The sequence below is a fragment of the Danio aesculapii genome, chromosome 9 (assembly GCF_903798145.1).
Source record: "Danio aesculapii chromosome 9, fDanAes4.1, whole genome shotgun sequence".
NCBI classification, from domain to species: domain Eukaryota; kingdom Metazoa; phylum Chordata; class Actinopteri; order Cypriniformes; family Danionidae; genus Danio; species Danio aesculapii.
Window position 1 is genome coordinate 45,578,550 of NC_079443.1, and position 20,846 is coordinate 45,599,395.

Here is a 20,846-nt window from a genome sequence, read left to right on the forward strand (position 1 = left end):
AACACAATTGTTGAGCTTTATAGTGGGAAAACTTAATTGTTTTATGTTGCATCCACTTAAATTTGTTAAAACTAGTACGTTAACTTCATTTTCTTATGTTGTCCCAACACAAATTGATTGTGTGGAACCCAACATTTTTTAATCTTTGTGTTAATTTAAAAACGAAGAAATTTCATTATAGGTGCAACATGGTGGCCTAATGGTTAGCACTGTCACCTCACAGCAAGAAGGTCGCTGGTTCGAGTCCCGTCTGGGCCAGTTGGCATTTCTGTTTGGAGTTTGCATGTTCTCCCTGTGTTGTTGTGACTTCCAGGTGCTCTGGTTTCCCACACAGTCCAAAGACATGCTCTATACAGACTACCTAGTTTAAAGTCGCAAATCTTTGCAATCTTGCAAAATTCTTAATTAAACGCAAAATAATCGCAAAAAAATTAAATAAATCTCATAAAATATCCAATTCCAAACCATATAATCGAAATATATTTATTTCAGTTCGCAATTCATAGCGCTTCACTTTTCCCACATTTTTTATGTTAGAGCCTTATTCCAAAATGGATTAAATTAATTTATTTCCTCAAAATTCTACACACAACACCACATAATGACAAGGTGAAAAAAAGATTTTGTGAAATAGTTGCAAATTTATTAAAAATAAAAACCTGAAAAATCACATGTACAGTATTTGCAGCCTTTGCTCAATACGTTGTTGATGCTCCTTTGGCCAAGTGGTGCTCACTGCAGAGCCTCTTGGGCAGAGCTGAGCTCCAGCTCCTCCTTCCTTGCACTTCTTCTACGAGTGATGTCACTAGGGGTTGGGATGAGGGGTGGGGTGGGTGTACGCATTAAAACAGCTTACAGGAGGACGAGCGAGAGCTCAAACTCTCCCTAGCTGGAGCTGAAATGACTCTGCAGCGAGCAGTGTCTCTCTTTGGCAGCAATTACAGCCTCCATTGATATTTTGGCGATGTGCTTTGGGTCATTGTCCTGCTGGAAGATGAACTGTCGCCCCAGTCTGAGGTTAAGAGCACTCTGAAGCAGGTTTTCATTCAGGATGTCTCTGTACATTGCTGCATGCATTTTTCCCTCTATCCTGACTCGTCTTCCAATTCCTGCTGCTGAAAAACATCCCCACAGCATGATGCTGTCACCACCATGCTTTACTGTAGGGATGGTATTAGCCTGGTGATGAGCGGTGCCTGGTTTTCTCATCAGACCAGAGAATTTTGTATCTTGTGGTCTGAGAGTCCTTCAGATGCCTTTTGGCAAATTCCAGGCAGGGAGTGGCTTTCGTCTGACCACTCTACCATACATGTCTGATTGGTGGATTGCTGCACAGATGGTTGTTCTTCTGTAAGGTTTTCCTCTCTCCACAGAAGAACACTGGAGCTCAGACAGAGTGACCGTCGGGTTATTGATCACCTTCCTGACTAAGGCCCTTCTCCCCCGATCACTCAGCTTAGATGGCCAGCCAGCTGTAGGAAGAGTCCTGGTGGTTCCAAACATTTTCCACTTACGGATGATGGAGGCCACTGTGCTCATTGGCATTTTCAGAGCAGCAGAAATTTTTCTATAACCTTCCCCAGTCTTGTACCTCGAGACAATCCTGTCCCTGAGGTCTACAGACAATTCCTTTGTCTTCATGCTTGGTTTGTGCTTTGACCTGCACTGTCAACTCTGGGACTTTATATAAACAGGTGTTTGCCTTTTTAAATCATGTCCAATCAACTGAATTTACCACAGGTGAACTCCAATTAAGCTGCTGAAACATCTCAAGAATGAACAGTGGAAACAGAATGTACCTGAGCTCAATTTAGAGCTTCACGGCAAAGGCTGTGAATACTTCTGTACATGTGATTTTTCAGGTTTGATTTGCAACAATTAAAAAAATAATTTTTCACATTGTCATTATGGGGTATTGTGTATAGAATTTAGAGAAATAAATCCATTTAATCCATTTTGGGATACGGCTGTAACATATAAATATATATATTATATATTATATTATAGAAATATTATATTTATATAATTTTTTTTATTATTATTCTTTTTTTAATCGAAAAATTGTTTGCTAGTTTCTGGGAATTACCACCAGAAAATCAGTCATTTTTATTTTATTACTTATTTATTTTTTTACTTATTTGTTTTATTACTTATTTTAACTTAAATGCCCGATATGTGCGACGCAGTGTCGCAGTAGGTGGTGCTGTCACCTCACAGCAAGAAAGTCGCTGGGTCAGTTGGCGTTTCTGTGTGGAGTTTGCATGTTCTCCCAGCGTTTGCGTGGGTTTCCTCCGGGTGCTCCAATTTCCCCCCACAGTCCAAAGACATGCGGTACAGGTGAATTGGGTAGGCTAAATTGTCTTGTGTATGAGTGTGAGTGAGTGTGTATGGATGTTTCCCAGAGATGGGTTGCGGCTGGAAGGGCATCCGCTGTGTAAAAAAAATATGCTGGATAAATTGGTGGTTCATTCCGCTGTGGCAACCCCGGATTATTAAAGAGACTAAGTCAAAAAAAAAATGAATGAATGAATGCTGACATATTGATACCCAATAATGGTTGAGGTGTAACTTGAAACATAGGTTTTAAAGTTAAGCCTATGAATTATGTTTACCTTTCCCCTTAAATTCAATTTTCTTTCTGTAAAAAAATTATATAATTGTACAACTGTTATTATTATTATTATTATTATTATTATTATTATTATTATTACTATTATTATTACTTTGAGTAGTACATTCTAAAGTCAGATATGATATATTTATCATATTTTCTCAAGTAAAAGCATTTAATTTCATGCAAAGTCATTCGAGTTCCTTTATCTTTTTGCTGTTTAGTATTAACAATGACTTCTCCATATTGCTATACATTGTTTAGATGTACAGAATAAGCTAACATTCACCAAATTCTATCACATTGCACAGCTGATTCCATGTGTATAATAGTATTTTGGTTTTAATTCCTTGATGACTGATTTCCAAAGGCTTCTACGGTACAGAATCTACATGTTAGCATATGAATAGGTGTTACACTAAAAGGTTACTCAACTCTCTTTTCCACCACTCCTTGTGAACTTTGGAGCAAGTTCTCTCTCAGTGCACAACAGCGCATGCACATTACACACACACACTTGCGACCGATACTTCAGAGCCAATATCAGACCCCCACACACACACTCCGGATGATCGTTTCCTCTCAGTTTAACACTAAGCTCGACTGAAGCCAACGGCTGGATAATGTGTTATGGATCAGGTCATTCAGAACTGCACCAGCAGCAGCCGTTCCGATAACACCGTAGGTAAGGTAATTTCTGGAAAAAGAGTAAATATTTACCTTCAACCTTTCAGTGCGTGCGAGCTAAAGCAGCATTGAACGGTGCTTTGATGCGTCTAAGTGTGTGTTTAATGGAGATGAGAATAGGAAATTGTTGAGTGTTTGTCATCTGAAAGCTCTTGTCTTTGTTATTTCTTTCAGGGCCGCTGAAGAATGGCTGTAGTTTTGAAGATGATCTGTCACTGGGAGCTGAGGGTAAGTACCGTACACTTTCTTCCTCAATCCAGTGTGATTTTTGCTTTGAGGAATGTGCAAAAGGCATTTCGGGAATCCAACGGAGCTTCCTGACAAACGTGAATGACGGCTTGTGTTTTGAGGAAATAAATTATGTCTGTTGTTGATCCCTTTTTGCCTTCTGGTTTTTATAAAGGACAAACAGTGCTATGCACACGCATGCATGTGATACTCGGGGTAAAAGACAGGTCTTGGCACATCTGATAAGTTATCTCTGGTTTCATGGTGTGCAGTATATGGCAGATGTGTTTGCGGGGGAGGAATGCTTCAATAATAAAAGTGAAGGGTAGCAGAAGTCTGACATTTGATGTTTGGTTAGGGAGTGTGTTTTAATGTGTTAGGCTTGAACATTTTGTCACATAATCTATTTTCTCTTCAGTGTTTGGACTTTCAGCAGTGAAAATTAAACCACACTGAACTGAACTAAACTCTGAAAACTGGACTGACACAGTTTCAATTTACTAGAACTTCTATGTTAAGCTGCTTTGGCACAATCTACATTGTAAAAGAGCTATAGAAATAAACATGAATTGGATTGAATTGAGTCGGCGTCTAAATTGGAAAATTTTGAGCTATAAATATTTCTTGTTACCTGTTAAATCATTGCTTTTAATTACTTATGTTTTATATTATTCCTTATTATTATAAAAATGTATTAAATGTACATGTGTGTTTATTAGTGCTGGGCAAAGATTCATCACATCCAAAATTAAAATGAGCTTGACATAAGATTTATGTGTTTATTATATATTTATTATGAATATGTAATACACACACATGCTTAAAAACAAACGTATATAGGTATGGGCCGATATAAGATTCTGACGATATGATAACCTTGGATAAAAAATATCACAGTATTGTGGTTACTTCTCTAAAATAAATTCTTTTTAAATGTCTGGGTAAAAAACAAAACCTTTTTTCCCCTTTGAACACAATATATTTTATTTTGAGAGACATTTATAATATTTTGGAGCAGTAAACGTGGCAGGCTAAATATTTCAAATGAATTATTTACTTTTGATGTGTTTATTTCAAAAACACTGATTTATTTTTTTTTTTTTTCACAGTTTAAAGCATCTTTGTATATCTTTTCTGCTGAAGATACTGTTTTCCTAAAAAACGAAAGTAAAAAAGTCTTACACATACCATAGAAATGGTATAGCAGAAAATTTTGACGGTTTAAAACCTTGACTTTTCCAAACCACGGTATACCTTGAAAAATGGTTATTATCTTATACCTAAAAGTGTTCACCTTATTCTCCGCATACGAGCAGGCGCAGCCATTTGAATCATTTTGGCTTAAGATTTCCGGACTCATTCACTTCCATTAATTTTATTTTTTTATTTTTATTTTATTTTATTTTTTTTAAGACGTTAAAAAAAGCTCGATTTGTCGCTTGATGTTGCAAACTGAAATTTTCTTATTATATTATTCTACTTTATCTGTATAATTATGCAAACACTTGTTTGTAAAGCAAGCAGTTTGATGGTTTTCTGTCATTTATTATTTCTTGTCATTTCTCTCATAGGCAACTGAATTTGAAGTTCTAAAACAATCGCAAAAATGAGCGCACTTCCGCTTTGAAGAAAAAGGTTAATACAACACTTTTTTGCATAGATATTTTAAATTATGTATAATGTGTTTTATATATTTATATATTTTATATCTTTAATGTAAATAAACATTTTCTCAAAAATATACATGCGTGTATTCATAATATATACATATAATAAATATACATAGCACACACACACACACACACATATATTAGGTCAAAACAAACATAAAATCTCGAATAACCTTTTCCCAACACTAATATTTGTTTGTTTGATTGTTTGTTTGTTTATTATTCTTTTTTTGTTTTGTTTATTTATGTATTTATATAGAACTAAATAAATGCATATAGAACTAAATAAATTAAATAAAAATAGAACTAAATAAATAAATAAAGAACTAAATAAATAAATCTAGAACTAAATAAATTTATTAAATATAGAACTAAATAAATAAATCTAGAACTAAATAAATAAATATAGAACTAACTAAATTCACTAAGTATAGAACTAAATAAATAAATCTAGAACTAAATATATAAATCTAGAACTAAATAAATTAAATAAATATTGAAATAAATTTATTTAAACATTTTTATTTTTATTAAAAACAATTTAACAAAGCATGTTAAATGCAGTTTGTCTGTGTTAATGTTTCAGGTAACATTTGTGGAAATATAATTATTATATTAAAATATGTATTTATTAAATATAATGGTCAAAGACATTTTGGTTTTTACATCAAATGAAATGTAGAAATAGAAAAGTATTACATTAAATCTGAAAATATGGGAGAATTAATGTTATATTAACAGTGTCGTAGATATATTCATATATAGAAAATTTTAAATTTTTCTGGCCTGAACTTGTGAAAATTAAAGAAAATAAAAATAATACTGATCATACTCTATTTTATTTTAGGCTGATTTAATAATTTATTGTTTTGATCCTCAAAAATCCTTTTTTTTTTTTGTTGTCTTCGACCTGCATCTTATACAGTATGAATTTTTCCATTTAGTATCAAAGATGCCTTTGTTTTATCTTATTAAATTAAAATAAAACTATTTAATATGTTAAATTAAATTGTCTTTCTGTCTCAGAAACAACTCCACATGGATTTCTGGAGGGGTGTTGACGTCTAGATAAAAGTATAATAATAGATATTCCACTGTGGAAAACTTCTTTTTTCCTTCGAATGTTTGCTTGCATTGCATGATATGAATCGTTCATATCTATATTTAACTAGTTATTTTTGGACTTTGGGCTCTAAGAAATACTGAGATATTTGAACCCAAATTTGGGTCAACTATGGACAAACCCAAATGATTGGGTTAAAGTTGAGGTTCAAAAAGTCATCCCAATGGTTGTGTTTGTCCAAATGAAGAGTTCAGATGCAAAAACCTCTAGAATTTCCCTTGTGTGTAGGTTTAGTAACTTCACTTTTATGGCTTTAAGAATAGGTTATTTTCATTGTCTTTAATGTGAAATAACTAATCTATAGGCTGAGAAAAAGATTCATGTTAGAAAAAAAATTCAGATGGCACTTACAGTAGAGGAAACAAGTATTCAAATCGTCAGAAAGCATATTTGTAAAGCTGCTAATGACTAGAAATTTTCATTGAATGTTGGTAACTACTAAAGAAATCCATGTGTGCAAAGAAAACATATTTTGAAAAAAACATACAAATTAATTAGCTGCTTCAGTCCAGCATCTACATTACCAGGATGATGATGATGAAACCAGGGTGGACATTTCAGTGAGACAATGATCCAAAACACAACCAAGGAAACTCTCAAATGCTTTCAAAGAAAGAAAATCAAGCTGTAGAATGGCCCAGCCAATCACCTGACTTTAATCCAATATAAAAAACAAAATAAAGCTCGAATTTGATAGACGAGAGCTACAGAACCATCAAGAGTTTTACACTCTGTTGAAGTCTGTGATAAAACTCACACCTGAGCGATTCATAAGACTTTATTCTCCATATAAGAGGCATCTTTAAGCTGCCATCACCAAACAAGCCTTTTATAAAAGGTATTAAATACAGTTCAGTACTTTCTTCTTGTCAACTCATTTATCAGATTTTTTTTTTGATGTTTGTACTGTGTTTTGGTTTTTACCAAAATCTGGTTCGATTCCATGTCAAGAGCTCCTTTAGAAATATTATTCCCAGGAAAAAACATTCAATACTTATTCCGCCCCCTGTATTTTCCTAAATTTGAGTTCTAATCACCCAGCATTTTTAAGTATGCTTGACAAAGTAAACAACATTTATATTTAAATGTTAAAAGCAATCCACATCATAAGCACTTGCTTTGAATTCTTGCATAACGAGACCTCTGCTCTATTCTTATTTTCATGTTAAATTGAGTGGGTGTATTTTTACACTTCTAGAATGACTGGTTTAAACACCACAACAAGCCTTTTCTGCAGTCAGCCAGATCTCACTCTTCAGTGTGTTTGTGAAGAAACAAGTCCAGACTAGTTCCTGACTCGGCTCCTATATATCTGATAACTAGCAAAAAACAGCTTATTGAAAGAACCTGTTGTCCTGGTTTACGTGCAAACCAATAACCAAGCAAACTTTGTGTTTACAAGACTTTATAACTAAGTTGTCTTCCCATTAGTCATGTCAGAATGTAATAAATTGTGTGCCTAACTCTGAGCAGTTATGTCAGTTGTCAAGTTAAATAAATAATTGAAAAATCAAAGAACATTATTGCGACATGTCAGCTTGAAACATACGGCTACTATCAGGATTGTTTATGCAGGGTTCTACACTATTTATTTTGACTCTTCCAACACAAATCGATTAAGGTAACTTAGGTTTAAGTGGATTGAACATAAAGCAGTTAAGTTACCCCCCAAAAAAATCTCAAGAATTATGTTGTTTAAGCTCATGTTGAAGAAGTAATTTGAACAAGCACCAAAATCATATTTGAGTGCATTTATTATGCAGCATTTTGATTGTACCACTTAAGTTAAAGGGATAGTTCATCCAAATGTGAAAATTCTCACCATTTACTCACCTTTGTGTGGTTTCAGACCTTTATGAGTTTCTGTTGAACACAAAAGAAGAAATTTTAAAGAATGTTGGTACCTATTGCCTCAATCCCCAATCAGTTTCCAACATTTTTCAAAATATCTTCTGTTGTGTTCAACAGAAGAAGCTCAAAGTCATTTTAAACTAGTGAAGTGTGAGTAAATGATGACACCAATTTCATTTTTGGGTGAACTATCCCTTTAAACTAAAGTAATGCATTAACATGGCCCAGTGCTGTGTTTGTAAACCACATTCCTGAAGGACCACCAACACTGCATGTTTTGGATGTTTCCTTTGTCTGTCACATCCATTACAGGTCTTTCAGTCTATGCCAATAAGCTGATAGTCTGAATCAGGTGTGTTTGATTAAGGAGACATGGAAATGTGCAGAGCTGGTGGGACTCCAGGAATGTGGTTGAGAAACACTGATATAATGCATTGTCAGTTTATGAAGCACAATCCGAATAAGAACATGCACTGATTGGGTACATTTACATGAAGTAATCAAATTATTTACTTTATAAATAAGATAATAATATTATTCGAGTTGCTGTTAGATTATTTTCTAGCATGTTCAGTTTCAAAGAACATAAGATTGATTTATGCTGCATGTTATTACATCTACACTCATTGAATAATTATTTTATATTTCTTTATTTCACATTCTTCTGAGCTATAAAACACAAACATTTTGGCTCAATTTGGTCAAAACGTTTGTGTTTTATATTTCCAAAGAATTTGAAATAACAAAATATAAATTAATTATTCAATGAGTGCGGATCATGACCTTTTGAGTTCTACTGTAAACTAGATTAACGTGCCAAATCTAGTTTACAGAATAAAATCTATCCCTTTTATTAAGCTTTTCCATTTTAATGCAAAATATTCACACGCTTTCTCATGATTTCATAAACTACCTGATATTCTAATTCACAAAATGTGTAAGTGTTTTTGTTGTTTAAATGACAGTATAAATGATCTTAATCATGATCTTTGACGGGATGGGCATCGCCATGTTTACTTGCGGCCGCTCGCATGCCTCATTCATAAAAGCAGAACACGGAGGATTCAGCACATAAATTAATCCGTTACTCCCAAAATGCATGCAAGCAAGTGCCTGGCCAGCTGGGAGAAGAATAGATTGAACTTTATTGTTACATTCACTACATGTATCTAATATGAATAATACACATCGAATAATTGAATATATGAATAATTATATTTAAATGGATTGTTAAAATTCCATAGACTTTCTTGTGTGTTTTACAAACTCTAAATGTATTGTTTTACTAGTACTAGTGTGTATTTACATGTCTAAAATATTAAATAAGCATTGGGTGGTTAAAACACTGCATAATTGTGATAATATGACACATCTTTCTCTGGCTCAGCACCAGTCAACGCAGCAAAGCTCAGTTTTAATTTTTCACGTCATGCTTGTCAAGCTGGTAACAAGTAAACTCCAGCACCAAGGACAAAGCAGGATTCTGTTGTGATTTACCCTGCTGTTGCTCCCTTCCTCGCCGTGTGTCTTTCCTCTAATGTTACCTCCGCTTGTTTTTTTGCTCCATCATGTCTATGAGGCACCGAACTCTGCTGGCATCAGTGCACGAGAGAGGTAGAGTGCGTTCACTCCGCTCCACGCTCAACTAATTTTTTTTTTTTTATTAATCAAATATCTCCGCGTCACGTGACATGACGAATCGATTATAAAATTAGTTTCCAACCCTTTTAAGAATCGATTTAATCGATTTGTTGTTGCAGCCCTAGTTTAAAAAAGGAACTGTTTATTTATTTATTTATTTATTTATTTATATATTTATTTTTTTATTTGTGGATACTCACAAATATAACACAACCTTTCTTTTATAAAACACAGAAAACTTTCACTCACTCATCTGTCATCTCTGTCCACTCTGTGTGATCTTTATGTAGAAGTGCATTACCAAAATAATGAATGAATTTCAGAACAAAGTCCACATCTCCTGCTGATTTTCTCTATTACTTGCTGGTTATTTTGAATATTGACGTATCGTTGTTGTACTGTAATCTTTCAAAGTTGATTGTGAATGAATGATGCGCGGTTTGGTTATAGACTGTTATTCTGAGTACATTCCACGCCCACAAACATAACCTGGCACAAGATGAAATGTGATTAGTTGGTTAACCTGTCAGTCATATATCATAGTGGGCGGTCCTTGACCATTCAAAGTTTTTTGAAAGCAAATTAACTGTATTGGTCTGGCCCTCTAAAACAGCCCCAGAGTCTAATGTGGCCCCTTGGAAAAAATTAATTGTCTACCCCTGCACTATATATTTTTTCTTATACATTGCATTATTTCAAACTACTAAAATGTCACTTTGTTTAACTGTAGAGTTAAATTTTCAACATTTAAAAGTCGACAGAGCAGAGATCAACATCCCATAATTCAATTAACAACCGTAAATAAAACACTTGTGAATCACAAAATAAGTAAACCCTTAACTAAGAGAGATTTTTTTACAGTATGCTATGGACGTCGATGGTTATAGCAGTCCTCAAATATATATTTTTTATTGTTCAACAAAATGAAGAAACTCACTTTAACCCCTTGAGGCTGAGTATTAAATTTTCATTTCTGGGTGAACTATCCCTTCAATATCAGATAAACTGCTGTCCATGTTAATCTGATTGCCAAGAGCACCCCAATCGGGAAAATTGGCACTTGAGGGAATTTGTGAGGAAATATGAGGTTGAGCATTTTCACCTGAGGCTGATGGATGAGTGCATGTACCAAACGCCAGAAAAGCTCTGGCTAATGTCCTCCACGTTTCTGTGTTCAATCCTGTCCTCCTTAGTAAACTAAAGCCTGGTGTCTAATGTGATTTGTAACACGAATCGTTTGGCAGGTTAGAATGTGCGCACGTATAATTCTGTCATTGTGCGCTAAGTGCTGAGGGAAAAAGTGTGGATTGTCATCCGGAGTAGATGGTTCTCAGCTGAATAAATCACTTTTGGAAATTAACACGGTCACATCGTTCTTCGCAAGGGCATTTCTGAAAACTCTCCCACTGTACTAAAAAGGCAGCCTGAGCTTTTCTTAATTGCATTTGTCATGTTAAAAGGTTGATTTCAGAGGTATTTGGTTTTCAATTAGGAAGTCTTCACATTTAAAGGGACAGTTCACACAAACATTATCATTTATTCAAGATTTACTTGTGTTCAAGTGGTTACAAATCTTGAGGAGACTTTTTTTTCAACACAAAAAAAGTAATTTTGAAGAATGTGTTGCAAAAGCAGTAGCCATTAACATCCATAGTAGAAGAAAACATACTATGGAAGTCAATGGTTTCCTATACATACTTCAAAACATCTTATTTTGTGTTCAACAGAAGAACGAAACTCAAATGAGTAAATAATTTTAACCCTTTCACTTGTATGATCACACCGGTGTGATCAGCCTTGGCTGGTCCCTAAAGTATATGATCACACTGGTGTGATTTATCCACACTTTCAAGCAAATTACACACAATTTCACAATTCAAATACACATAACTACTAGCAAAATATACGATTTAAGGTTTGTAAAATACACTTGGATGTCTACAAAGATGACAATAATAATTATTTTTCAATATATCTGAACTGTGTGCTTTGTTCACGTAAGATACACACTGTTTATGTTACTAGAATATTTTCTCTAGCAACTGTCCAGATAAACAGTTGCTTACTTTCATGTATTTGTTTGAAAATTATGAATAAACATGGCGTAAATCTAGCAGCTCGGATCTTTTGTTGCTAAATAGGATACAGCTGTGATCGGAAGTTAACTAAGTATTACAATTATTTATTAAGTTGCATCTTATTATCTTCCGGCTGTATCCCTTCTAACAGCAATGGCGACGCCCATTACCAGTCATATAACTAATAATACGATCATTATTAAGCTGTTTAAAAGACTAAATGTATGTTCTATCGCTGGGAAGGATTAAAGACAATAGGCTGGTTATAAGCCAGTAGTAAATGGTGTGAATTATTTCTTAAGCTAAAGTGTTACACAGAGTTTCAGTCTAAAATTAAAAGAAGCTTCTTATGTAAACTAAAAAATGACAAAAATGACATTCGGCAGTCTTGTATTAATGGTAAGAATGACTGCTATGGCCAATCTAATAGTATTTCTGGTAGTTTTTTTAATACTCTGTTTTTATCTCTTCACTCTACAGCTAATCACCTCCAGAACAGGAAAACAGAGGCCGATGGGTAAGTGAGACTTCTGAAATGTTGCTTGTCCTACTGTTTTTGGTCACGGATCGGTCACTGTCGTCGTATTTTCTCAGCTATGAAATGCACGCCAAGGCCAAAAGGAGCCAATTCAAACAGAAGGGCAGAAGTATGAACTCCACGGGTTCTGGAAAGAGCAGCGCCACAGTGTCCAGGTACTTTATTTGCTGTTTATTCATTCACCCGCAGTGCATACAGACAAATTTTTTTATATTTTATAGCAATTTCTAAACATAAAAGTTTTAATAACTCATTTCTAAGAACTGATTTCTTCCATCTTTGCCATGATGACAGTACATAATATTTCACAACATGTTTTTAAGATACCAGCATTCAGCTTAAAGTTGTATAGGTATATATATATTCAGCTTAAGGTATATATATATATATATATATATATATATATATATATATATATATATATATATATATATATATATATATATATATATATATACATATATATACATATATATATACATATATATATACATATATATACATATATACATATATATATATATATATATATATATATATATATATATATATATATATATACATATATATACATATATACATATATATATATATATATATATATATATATATATATATATATATACATATATATACATATATATATATATACATATATATATATATATATATATACATATATACATACATACATACATACATACATACCTACCTACCTACCTACCTACCTACCTACCTACCTACCTACCTACCTACCTACCTACCTACCTACCTTCCTTCCTTCCTTCCTTCCTTACTTACTTACTTACTTACTTACTTACTTACTTACTTACTTACTTACTTACTTACTTACTTAAGGGGGATAATAATATTGACCTTAATGTTTTTTAAAAATAAAAACTGCTTTATTCTAGCCAAAATAAAACTTTCTCCAGAAGAAAAAATATTATAGGAAATACTGTGAAAAATTCCTCGTTCTGTTAAAGATAGTTTGGGAAATATTTTTTTAAAAAATTGACGGGACTAATAATTGACTATTGCTAATAATTATTTCATATGCATTTAGAAATTTTCAGTATACATCAAATATATTTGTATAATGTCATTGAACTGAATAATGAACTGTTTTGCTGTGAAATCCTGTAGAATTTAATAGCCTCCTCCTTTTCCTGTGTGACTGTAGTTTCATATCTCTCTTATCATTATATTATAAAACAATAAATAATAGGTGTAGCATCTGTTTTGACTGTGTATATGGCCACAATAAACAATGGCTTAATGACTGTGTCATTAAGCAGCATGAAAGCAGTGAATGTAAAACATGCTTGCTTTTATATTGAAATATAAACATTGACATTGAACTACAGTGCCAATATTGGTTATTTAGATAATAATATCAAGTAATAATACAAAGATTCAGAAAAAAAAACAACCAGCATCAGGAAATAAAGGTTAAGCACATTTTTCTGCCGCACAAATTAGATTTTTTTTAAAGGAATCTTTCTCCCAACCAAAACGATTGCCATTTTAAATGTGTTTATTTATATATTGCACATTTTGAAATGTGGCCAGATCAGTCGTATAATTTAACAGATTTTTTTTAAATGGTTTGCATTATGCATTTTTTTTATTAATTCAACATCTTTATTAATAAATATACTGTATGTTTTGCATGTAACATGAAAAACAAGTGTATATTGTTTATTTTCATGTACTGTATTGCAGACACCAGACTGAAAATTGACAAACTTTAACTGTCCAAAATCTTTTGGCTGACATTTTACAGCATCTTTGCTCAAAGATATTTGACATTTGAAATTGGATTCAAATGCTAAAGGTGACCTATTATGCAATAATCACTTTTATAAAGGGTTTAAACGCAGTTCTTTGGCAACAGTGTGTGAATATAGCCAGCCTCTAATGGTTTTTATAATCACACTTGATAAAAACAGCATGCAGAAACACTCTGATTGACATTCTCCCTTTGTACATGTCATCACAGTGTGAAAGCCCTGCCCATTAGTGATGATCACTCCCTCATTAGCATAGACAGCCCTGAGTGAGAAGTATTAGACCGCGACTAAAAAGCTTTAGATATATTGAGTTTTAGCATGCACAATTGAACACTATAGTCTCCATAGACTTTCTTCGGAGAGATAACATCAGTCCTGTTTTGAATCTGCTGCTATGCTGATGCACAGCCTAAAAGTAGCCTAAACGTGACGGCTTCAAAGAGTTATAAAACATGATTTCTTTTATATTTTGAGCTGAAACTTCACATACACACTCTAGGGACATCAGAGACTTATTTTACATCTTGTTAATAGGCCCCCTTTAAAATAAAAATGTGAAGATCTACAGGATGTCTTCACGGATGTTGTTTGTCCTGCAGTGTTTCAGAATTGCTGGACCTGTATGAGGAGGATCCAGAAGAGATCTTGTACAATCTTGGATTTGGACGGGAAGAGCCAGACATTGCCTCTAAAATCCCTTCTCGTTTCTTCAACGCATCATCTAACGCTAAGGGCATCGACATCAAAGTTTACCTGGGAGCCCAGATTCAGCGCATGGAGCTAGAGAACCCGAACTACGCCCTGACAAGTATGTTAAAACATTCTTTCGCATCTTGTAGCCACCGTGTTTTACATAACCATGCCTGTGCAATAATAATCATTACATCATGGTTTCATTTTGCATGACCATGATGTGAAATAAAAACATTGTAGCCAGGCAACCGGACAACGCTTAAGTCAATATGAAGTCAAAAATGACTGTTGACTTTCATAATGTCTCATTGTATGTGATTCATCGTGCATGTAATTGCAAATAATAGATGTTGGTCATAGAAATCTCTGCCTTCTGAAGTTACCTTATTGGCTTGCATGCAAAACAGTATTCCTACTTAATCCCTGTGTTATATTTTATTTTGTTTTATTTATTTATAATATATATATATATTTTTTTAATTTATTTAGCTTTGTTTTATTTTTATATTTTGTTTTATTTGTTTTCTGTTTTATTTATATATATTTTATTTTATTTTATTTTATTTTATTTTATTTTATTTTATTTTATTTTATTTTTTTTTATTTTTTTTTTTTTTTTATTTTATTTTATTTTATTTTATTTTATTTTATTTTATTTTATTTTATTTTATTTTATTTTATTTTATTTTATTTTATTTTATTTTATTTTATTTTATTTTATTTTACGCCCGCTGTGGCAACCCCTGATAAATAAAGGACTAAGCCAAAGTAAAATGAATGGAGGAATTATTTTCTGCAAATCTGCTTCTGGCCATGACACGTTCACAGCTAAATGGTTATACGAGATGTGTTTAAGGGATTATATGCAGCATCCTTCATTTATTCTCTTAGGTAAGGTGAGATCTTCTCTTAAAGTTCATACTTAGAGGGAAAATGTGCTCAATGCATTATAAAGCTTGAAGTATTAGAATCGGTGCTCAGTATCAGCCGATCACCATGACAAGGAATCGGTACTCAATATCAGCTGCAAAAATCCTGATCGGAGCTTCCTTAGCTTTGACCCAATTTGGCTGTCAGAGTAGCAATACTCCCCCTGGCTGTACAAGACTGGTAAGTCAGTAAATGCACCCTTAGGAAAAAGAAGTATACTTAAGTAAAGGTCAAGTATAAAAGTATACTTTATTTAGTAAGTAATTAAGCCCAAAATACACTACAGTGACAAAAGCTTCACACTTTGTAGATAAAAAATATATAAAAATAAATGTACATTTTTAGCTTGTGCAGTTGTACAGTTCAAATAATTTAGTTTTTTACTGCTGTCATTAAAAGAAACAAATGAACACCAGGACTCCTTGTGTCGGTGTCAGTCTGAACAGCCGCACCACACCGCACCATGCAACGCCGCACCACTGCGCCAGGAAACACTGGAATTATTGGAATTGTATCAAATATCAGTGTTGGTATTGAGTATTTTTGGTATTGATGTCAATAGTTTAACTTTACAGGATCTTTTAAATCCCTCATAATGTAATAATTATGGGATGCTTGAAACACTTTTTTCTTTTCTACATTGCTTTTCAAAACCCCTTTCTGGGCAAAAGAGATTTTGTTCTAAGTAGCAGCAGCTTCTGACATCTAAAGTTCAACTCTATCTCGACAGACAAGTTTTTCGTTGTAGCAGGATAAAGAAGTCAACACACATGCTTTGTCAAACTGCAATAAATTATGATTAACATCATAGAGAACCATTGGTTTGATTCAGGAGCATCATTGCATTTTACAATTGTACCACCTAATTACATTCAGCGTTAAAAATGTATGTAATCACATTAATAATGAGTGATCTTGTTATAAGACAGAATACTTTGGATAATGATTCTCACTCTAGTCATTTTTAAACCAGTGAATAAAAGTATAGAGAACAAACACAAAGACAACCAGGAAAGAGTTGAGGGAAGTTGCGGTGCTTAGAAAAGAAGTGTGTTTGACTTTCGACCACATTGCAGAACATTTATTCAGGTTTAGGTTTCATTCTAAAAAATATATATATATATATATAAAAGATCTTCCTTTTTCAATCACTTTTATTGTCACATCATCAGCAGCACGTGTGCTGTGATGAGTGAAAAGCTTAGGTGCTGGCTCCAGACAGTGCAAAAGACAGTGCAAATACACAACAGTGCAAAATGCAGACAGTGCAAATACAACGACAGTGCAAAATGCAGACAGTGCAAATACAACGACAGTGCAAAATGCAGACAGTGCAAATACAACGACAGTGCAAAATACAACAACATACAACAGCATACTCCCCAAAAAAAAAAAACAGGACAATGTAAAATTGTCAGTGTTGACAGCAATATGTACAATGAATAGGTGTACACATAGCTGTAGGCAGTATTGTTTTAAGTATAGATTGGTTAAAGTGCAGTGCATGCTAAATATTGATGGTGTGCAGTGAGGGGTGTGGAAGAGTTTGTGTGGGGTGTGTTAAGTGTTCATCAGCCTGATAGTCTGAGGGAAGAAACTTTCCTTCAGTCGGCTGGTGACCGGATGCTGCGGAACCGTCTTTTTTCTTATTTTGTGACATACGTCCAATTGAAACTGTACTGAAATGAGAAAATAACGTAGGGATGTGCAGGAAGGTGCTTTATTGTGATAAAGTTATTTTAGATTGCAAAAATTTTCTTCACACTTTGAAAAAAATAGCTCCTTAAATAACTAAAATGTTCTTTGATGGCATCATTATGAAAACCATTTTTTAAAATGTGAATGCCACAGATGAACCTTTTTTGTGTGTTCTCCAAATAACCTTTCCCAACACAGTCCAAAGACATGCGCTATAGGTGAATTGAATAAACTAAATTGGCCGTAGTGTTTGTGTGTGAATGAGTGTATGGATGTTTCCGAGCACTGGGTTGCAGCTGGAAGGGCATCCGCTGCGTAAAACATATGATGGATAAGTTGGTGGTTCTTTCCGCTGTGGCGACCCCTGATTAATAAAGCGACTAAGCCAAAGGAAAAGGAATGAATATTAACGTGGCTATTCTTTAAAAACAACCTACGCTCCTACGTTTTGGCAACACTTGCCTGCATCAGGATAACAATGTTCAGGTGCGTCTGGAGTTAATTTGAACACTATAGTCCCATGACTTAATTGAATAGCTAAACAATACAGAAAATAATATATCAAACACAATAAAGTCAACACAACAGTTATTATTAAATCATTAACGGAGCGGAGAAAAAAAGATAATAATTATTATTATGTTTTACAACAATCAGAAAAAGAAACCACAACAATATATGCATATATAAACGTTATATATGCATATATATATATATATATATGTATGTATGTATGTATGTATGTATGTATGTATGTATGTATGTATGTATGTATGTATGTATGTATGTATGTATGTATGTATGTATGTATGTATGTATGTATGTATGTATGTATGTATGTATGTATGTATGTATGTATGTATATATATATATATATATATATATATATATATATATATATATATATATATATATATGCATATGCATACATGCATATATATACATACATACATACATACATACATACATATATATATATATGCATATATAACGTTTATATATGCATATATTGTTACATACATACATGTACATAAAAATATACACTCACTGGCCACTTTATTAGGTACACCTGTCCAACTCCTCGTTAACACAAATTTCTAATCAGCCAATCACATGGCAGCAACTCAATGCATTTAGGCATGCAGACATGTTCAAGACGATCTGCTGCAGTTCAAACCGAGTATCAGAATGGGGAGGAAAGGTGATTTAAGTGACTTTGAACGTGGCCACAGTGTGCATCTTCTGATGGCTACTTCCAGCAAGATAACGTGCCATGTCATAAAGCGCGAATCATCTCAGACTGGTTTCTTAAACATGACAATGAGTTCATTGAACTCAAATGGTCTCCACAGTCACCAGATCTCAATCCAATAGAGCACCTTTGGAGTGTGGTGAAATGTGAGATTCTCATCATGGATGTGCAGCTGACAAATCTGCAGCAACTGCGTGATGCTATCATGTCAATATGGACTAAAATCTCTGAGGTATATTCCCAGTACCTTGTTGAATCTATGCCATGAAGGATTAAGGCAGTTCTGAAGGTAAAAGGGGGTCCAATTTTTTACAAGTAAGGTGTACCTAAGAAAGTGGCCGGTGAGTGTATATACATCTACATATACATATCTACATTTTCAACACTATGTAATTGGAATTTGTATTAAATATATATAAATATGAATAAATGTGTGATGAATTATTAACAAAAAGTACAAGAAAATATGTTACGAAAAAGGAAAGAAATTTAATTGACCATTTCCACCTAATTCACAACTAATTCAGATCTAATTCACAACTCTTTTCCACCTTTTGTTCAGTAAAAAGGTTGCATGGAACTAAATGTTCTTCTGGGAACATCAATGGCACTTCATTAGTAGGAGTGCATCTTCACCCAAATGCTAAGATTCTAAACAGTGTCCGATCAGCAAGGCTGTGTGCGCGAGGGCTGTTCAATAGAAGTAGAGCACAACGGAGTCATTGTCCTCAGTGGGCACAGCAACGAGAGGCAGAGACAGACGGCAACAGAGAGAGAGAGAGAAGCTGATTTTGCCATCCGTTCACATCAGGATAGGGCTTGTGTGCCAGATCTGTGTCAGCTTGTGTGTTGGCCTACATTTGCATAATTCTCACTGAGCCAAGACAAAGCAGCGGAACAGGAAGAACTTGGGTCAGGGTAGGGATGTGTGAAGTCTGTAATAATGCCTGTTTTTGTTGATGGTGAGTGCACTGCATTTTCACTCGGGGGTTGTTGTGTTTTGGTGCTTACTTTTAGTGAGTGTTTCCGCACCTTTGGCTGGCTGACAAGCCAAATTATGTGCTGTTTGAGGCTATGCTTTAGTGCAATTTTTGGTAACATCTTAGTTTAACAGTTTACACCATTAACTACTGACTTATTACCTGCCTATTATTAAGATCATAGATATTTACATTAGATGTTGTGTACACTGTTGTGGTCTATTGGAAGGAATGCATCAATAGATCCACCATTTTAGTACAGGGTAGCGCCCTTTTGAAATGAATGTGGCACCAAGATGCAGTGGAAGACTGGCCATCCAGAGCCCAAGGCCCTGACATTAACACCCGCCAAATGCAGGTAGATTTCAGCTGTCATTTTGAAATTTTAGTTTTCTTAAAAGCAGAGTTCAACAATTAGGATGGCCCAATATTTGTGCAAATGTGATCTTAGAATCAAGAAGCAGCATGACAAAACTAATTGTATTCTTGCAAACAAAAGAGAGCAGGTGAATACCAAATGAGAGGATAAACACAGGTGATGTGATGCGCGGCACTGTTAAAAAGTGTGCGCGTGACTGTTAGAAAGCGTGCACATTCCCGTTTACTTGCGCGAAGCAACCGTGCTCAGAGGAAACGCAACTGGTGCGATCGGTTCTCTTTGAAATAGACTGGACAAAAAGCGACGATTGTGCACCCATTCTTTCAAGAGCTCAACATTAAAAAAAAAAAATTATATATATATATATATATATATATATATATATATATATATATATATATATATATATATATATATATATATATATATATATATATATTCTTTTGTAAGCAGCCATCACTGCTGTCTCCTTTTTGTTAGTACAGATTATTAACAGGCCTAAAATTAATGTGTTTGTGTGATCATCCTTTCATTATCACATACCGTATGTTTTTACCTGCTTTCTTTTACTTAGTTATTTTTGTTAATAAGGTTTTATTATCGTTTTTTTACAATACCATTGCTTTAATATGAGATTTACTCCCCATTTATGTGTAGTTAACTGGTGATCTGGGACCTTTAGCCAGGACAGATT

At 33.8% G+C, this 20,846-nt stretch overlaps 1 protein-coding gene across 3 annotated transcripts in view; it reads left to right on the top strand.

Moving 5' to 3' along the window:
* The window catches only part of itprid2 (ITPR interacting domain containing 2), a 103,441-nt gene that overhangs the window by 51,991 nt on the left and 30,604 nt on the right, over positions 1-20,846 (top strand). For 2 of the 3 annotated variants that reach the window (XM_056465847.1, XM_056465848.1), the window contains exons 5-8: positions 3,473-3,526; positions 12,370-12,406; positions 12,484-12,582; positions 14,820-15,028. In XM_056465847.1, coding sequence (XP_056321822.1) covers positions 3,473-3,526; positions 12,370-12,406; positions 12,484-12,582; positions 14,820-15,028 — 399 coding nt within the window. Of the gene's footprint in view, positions 1-3,140; positions 3,297-3,472; positions 3,527-12,369; positions 12,407-12,483; positions 12,583-14,819; positions 15,029-20,846 lie in introns of those variants that run through there. The other variant, XM_056465849.1, reaches the window with a different exon arrangement.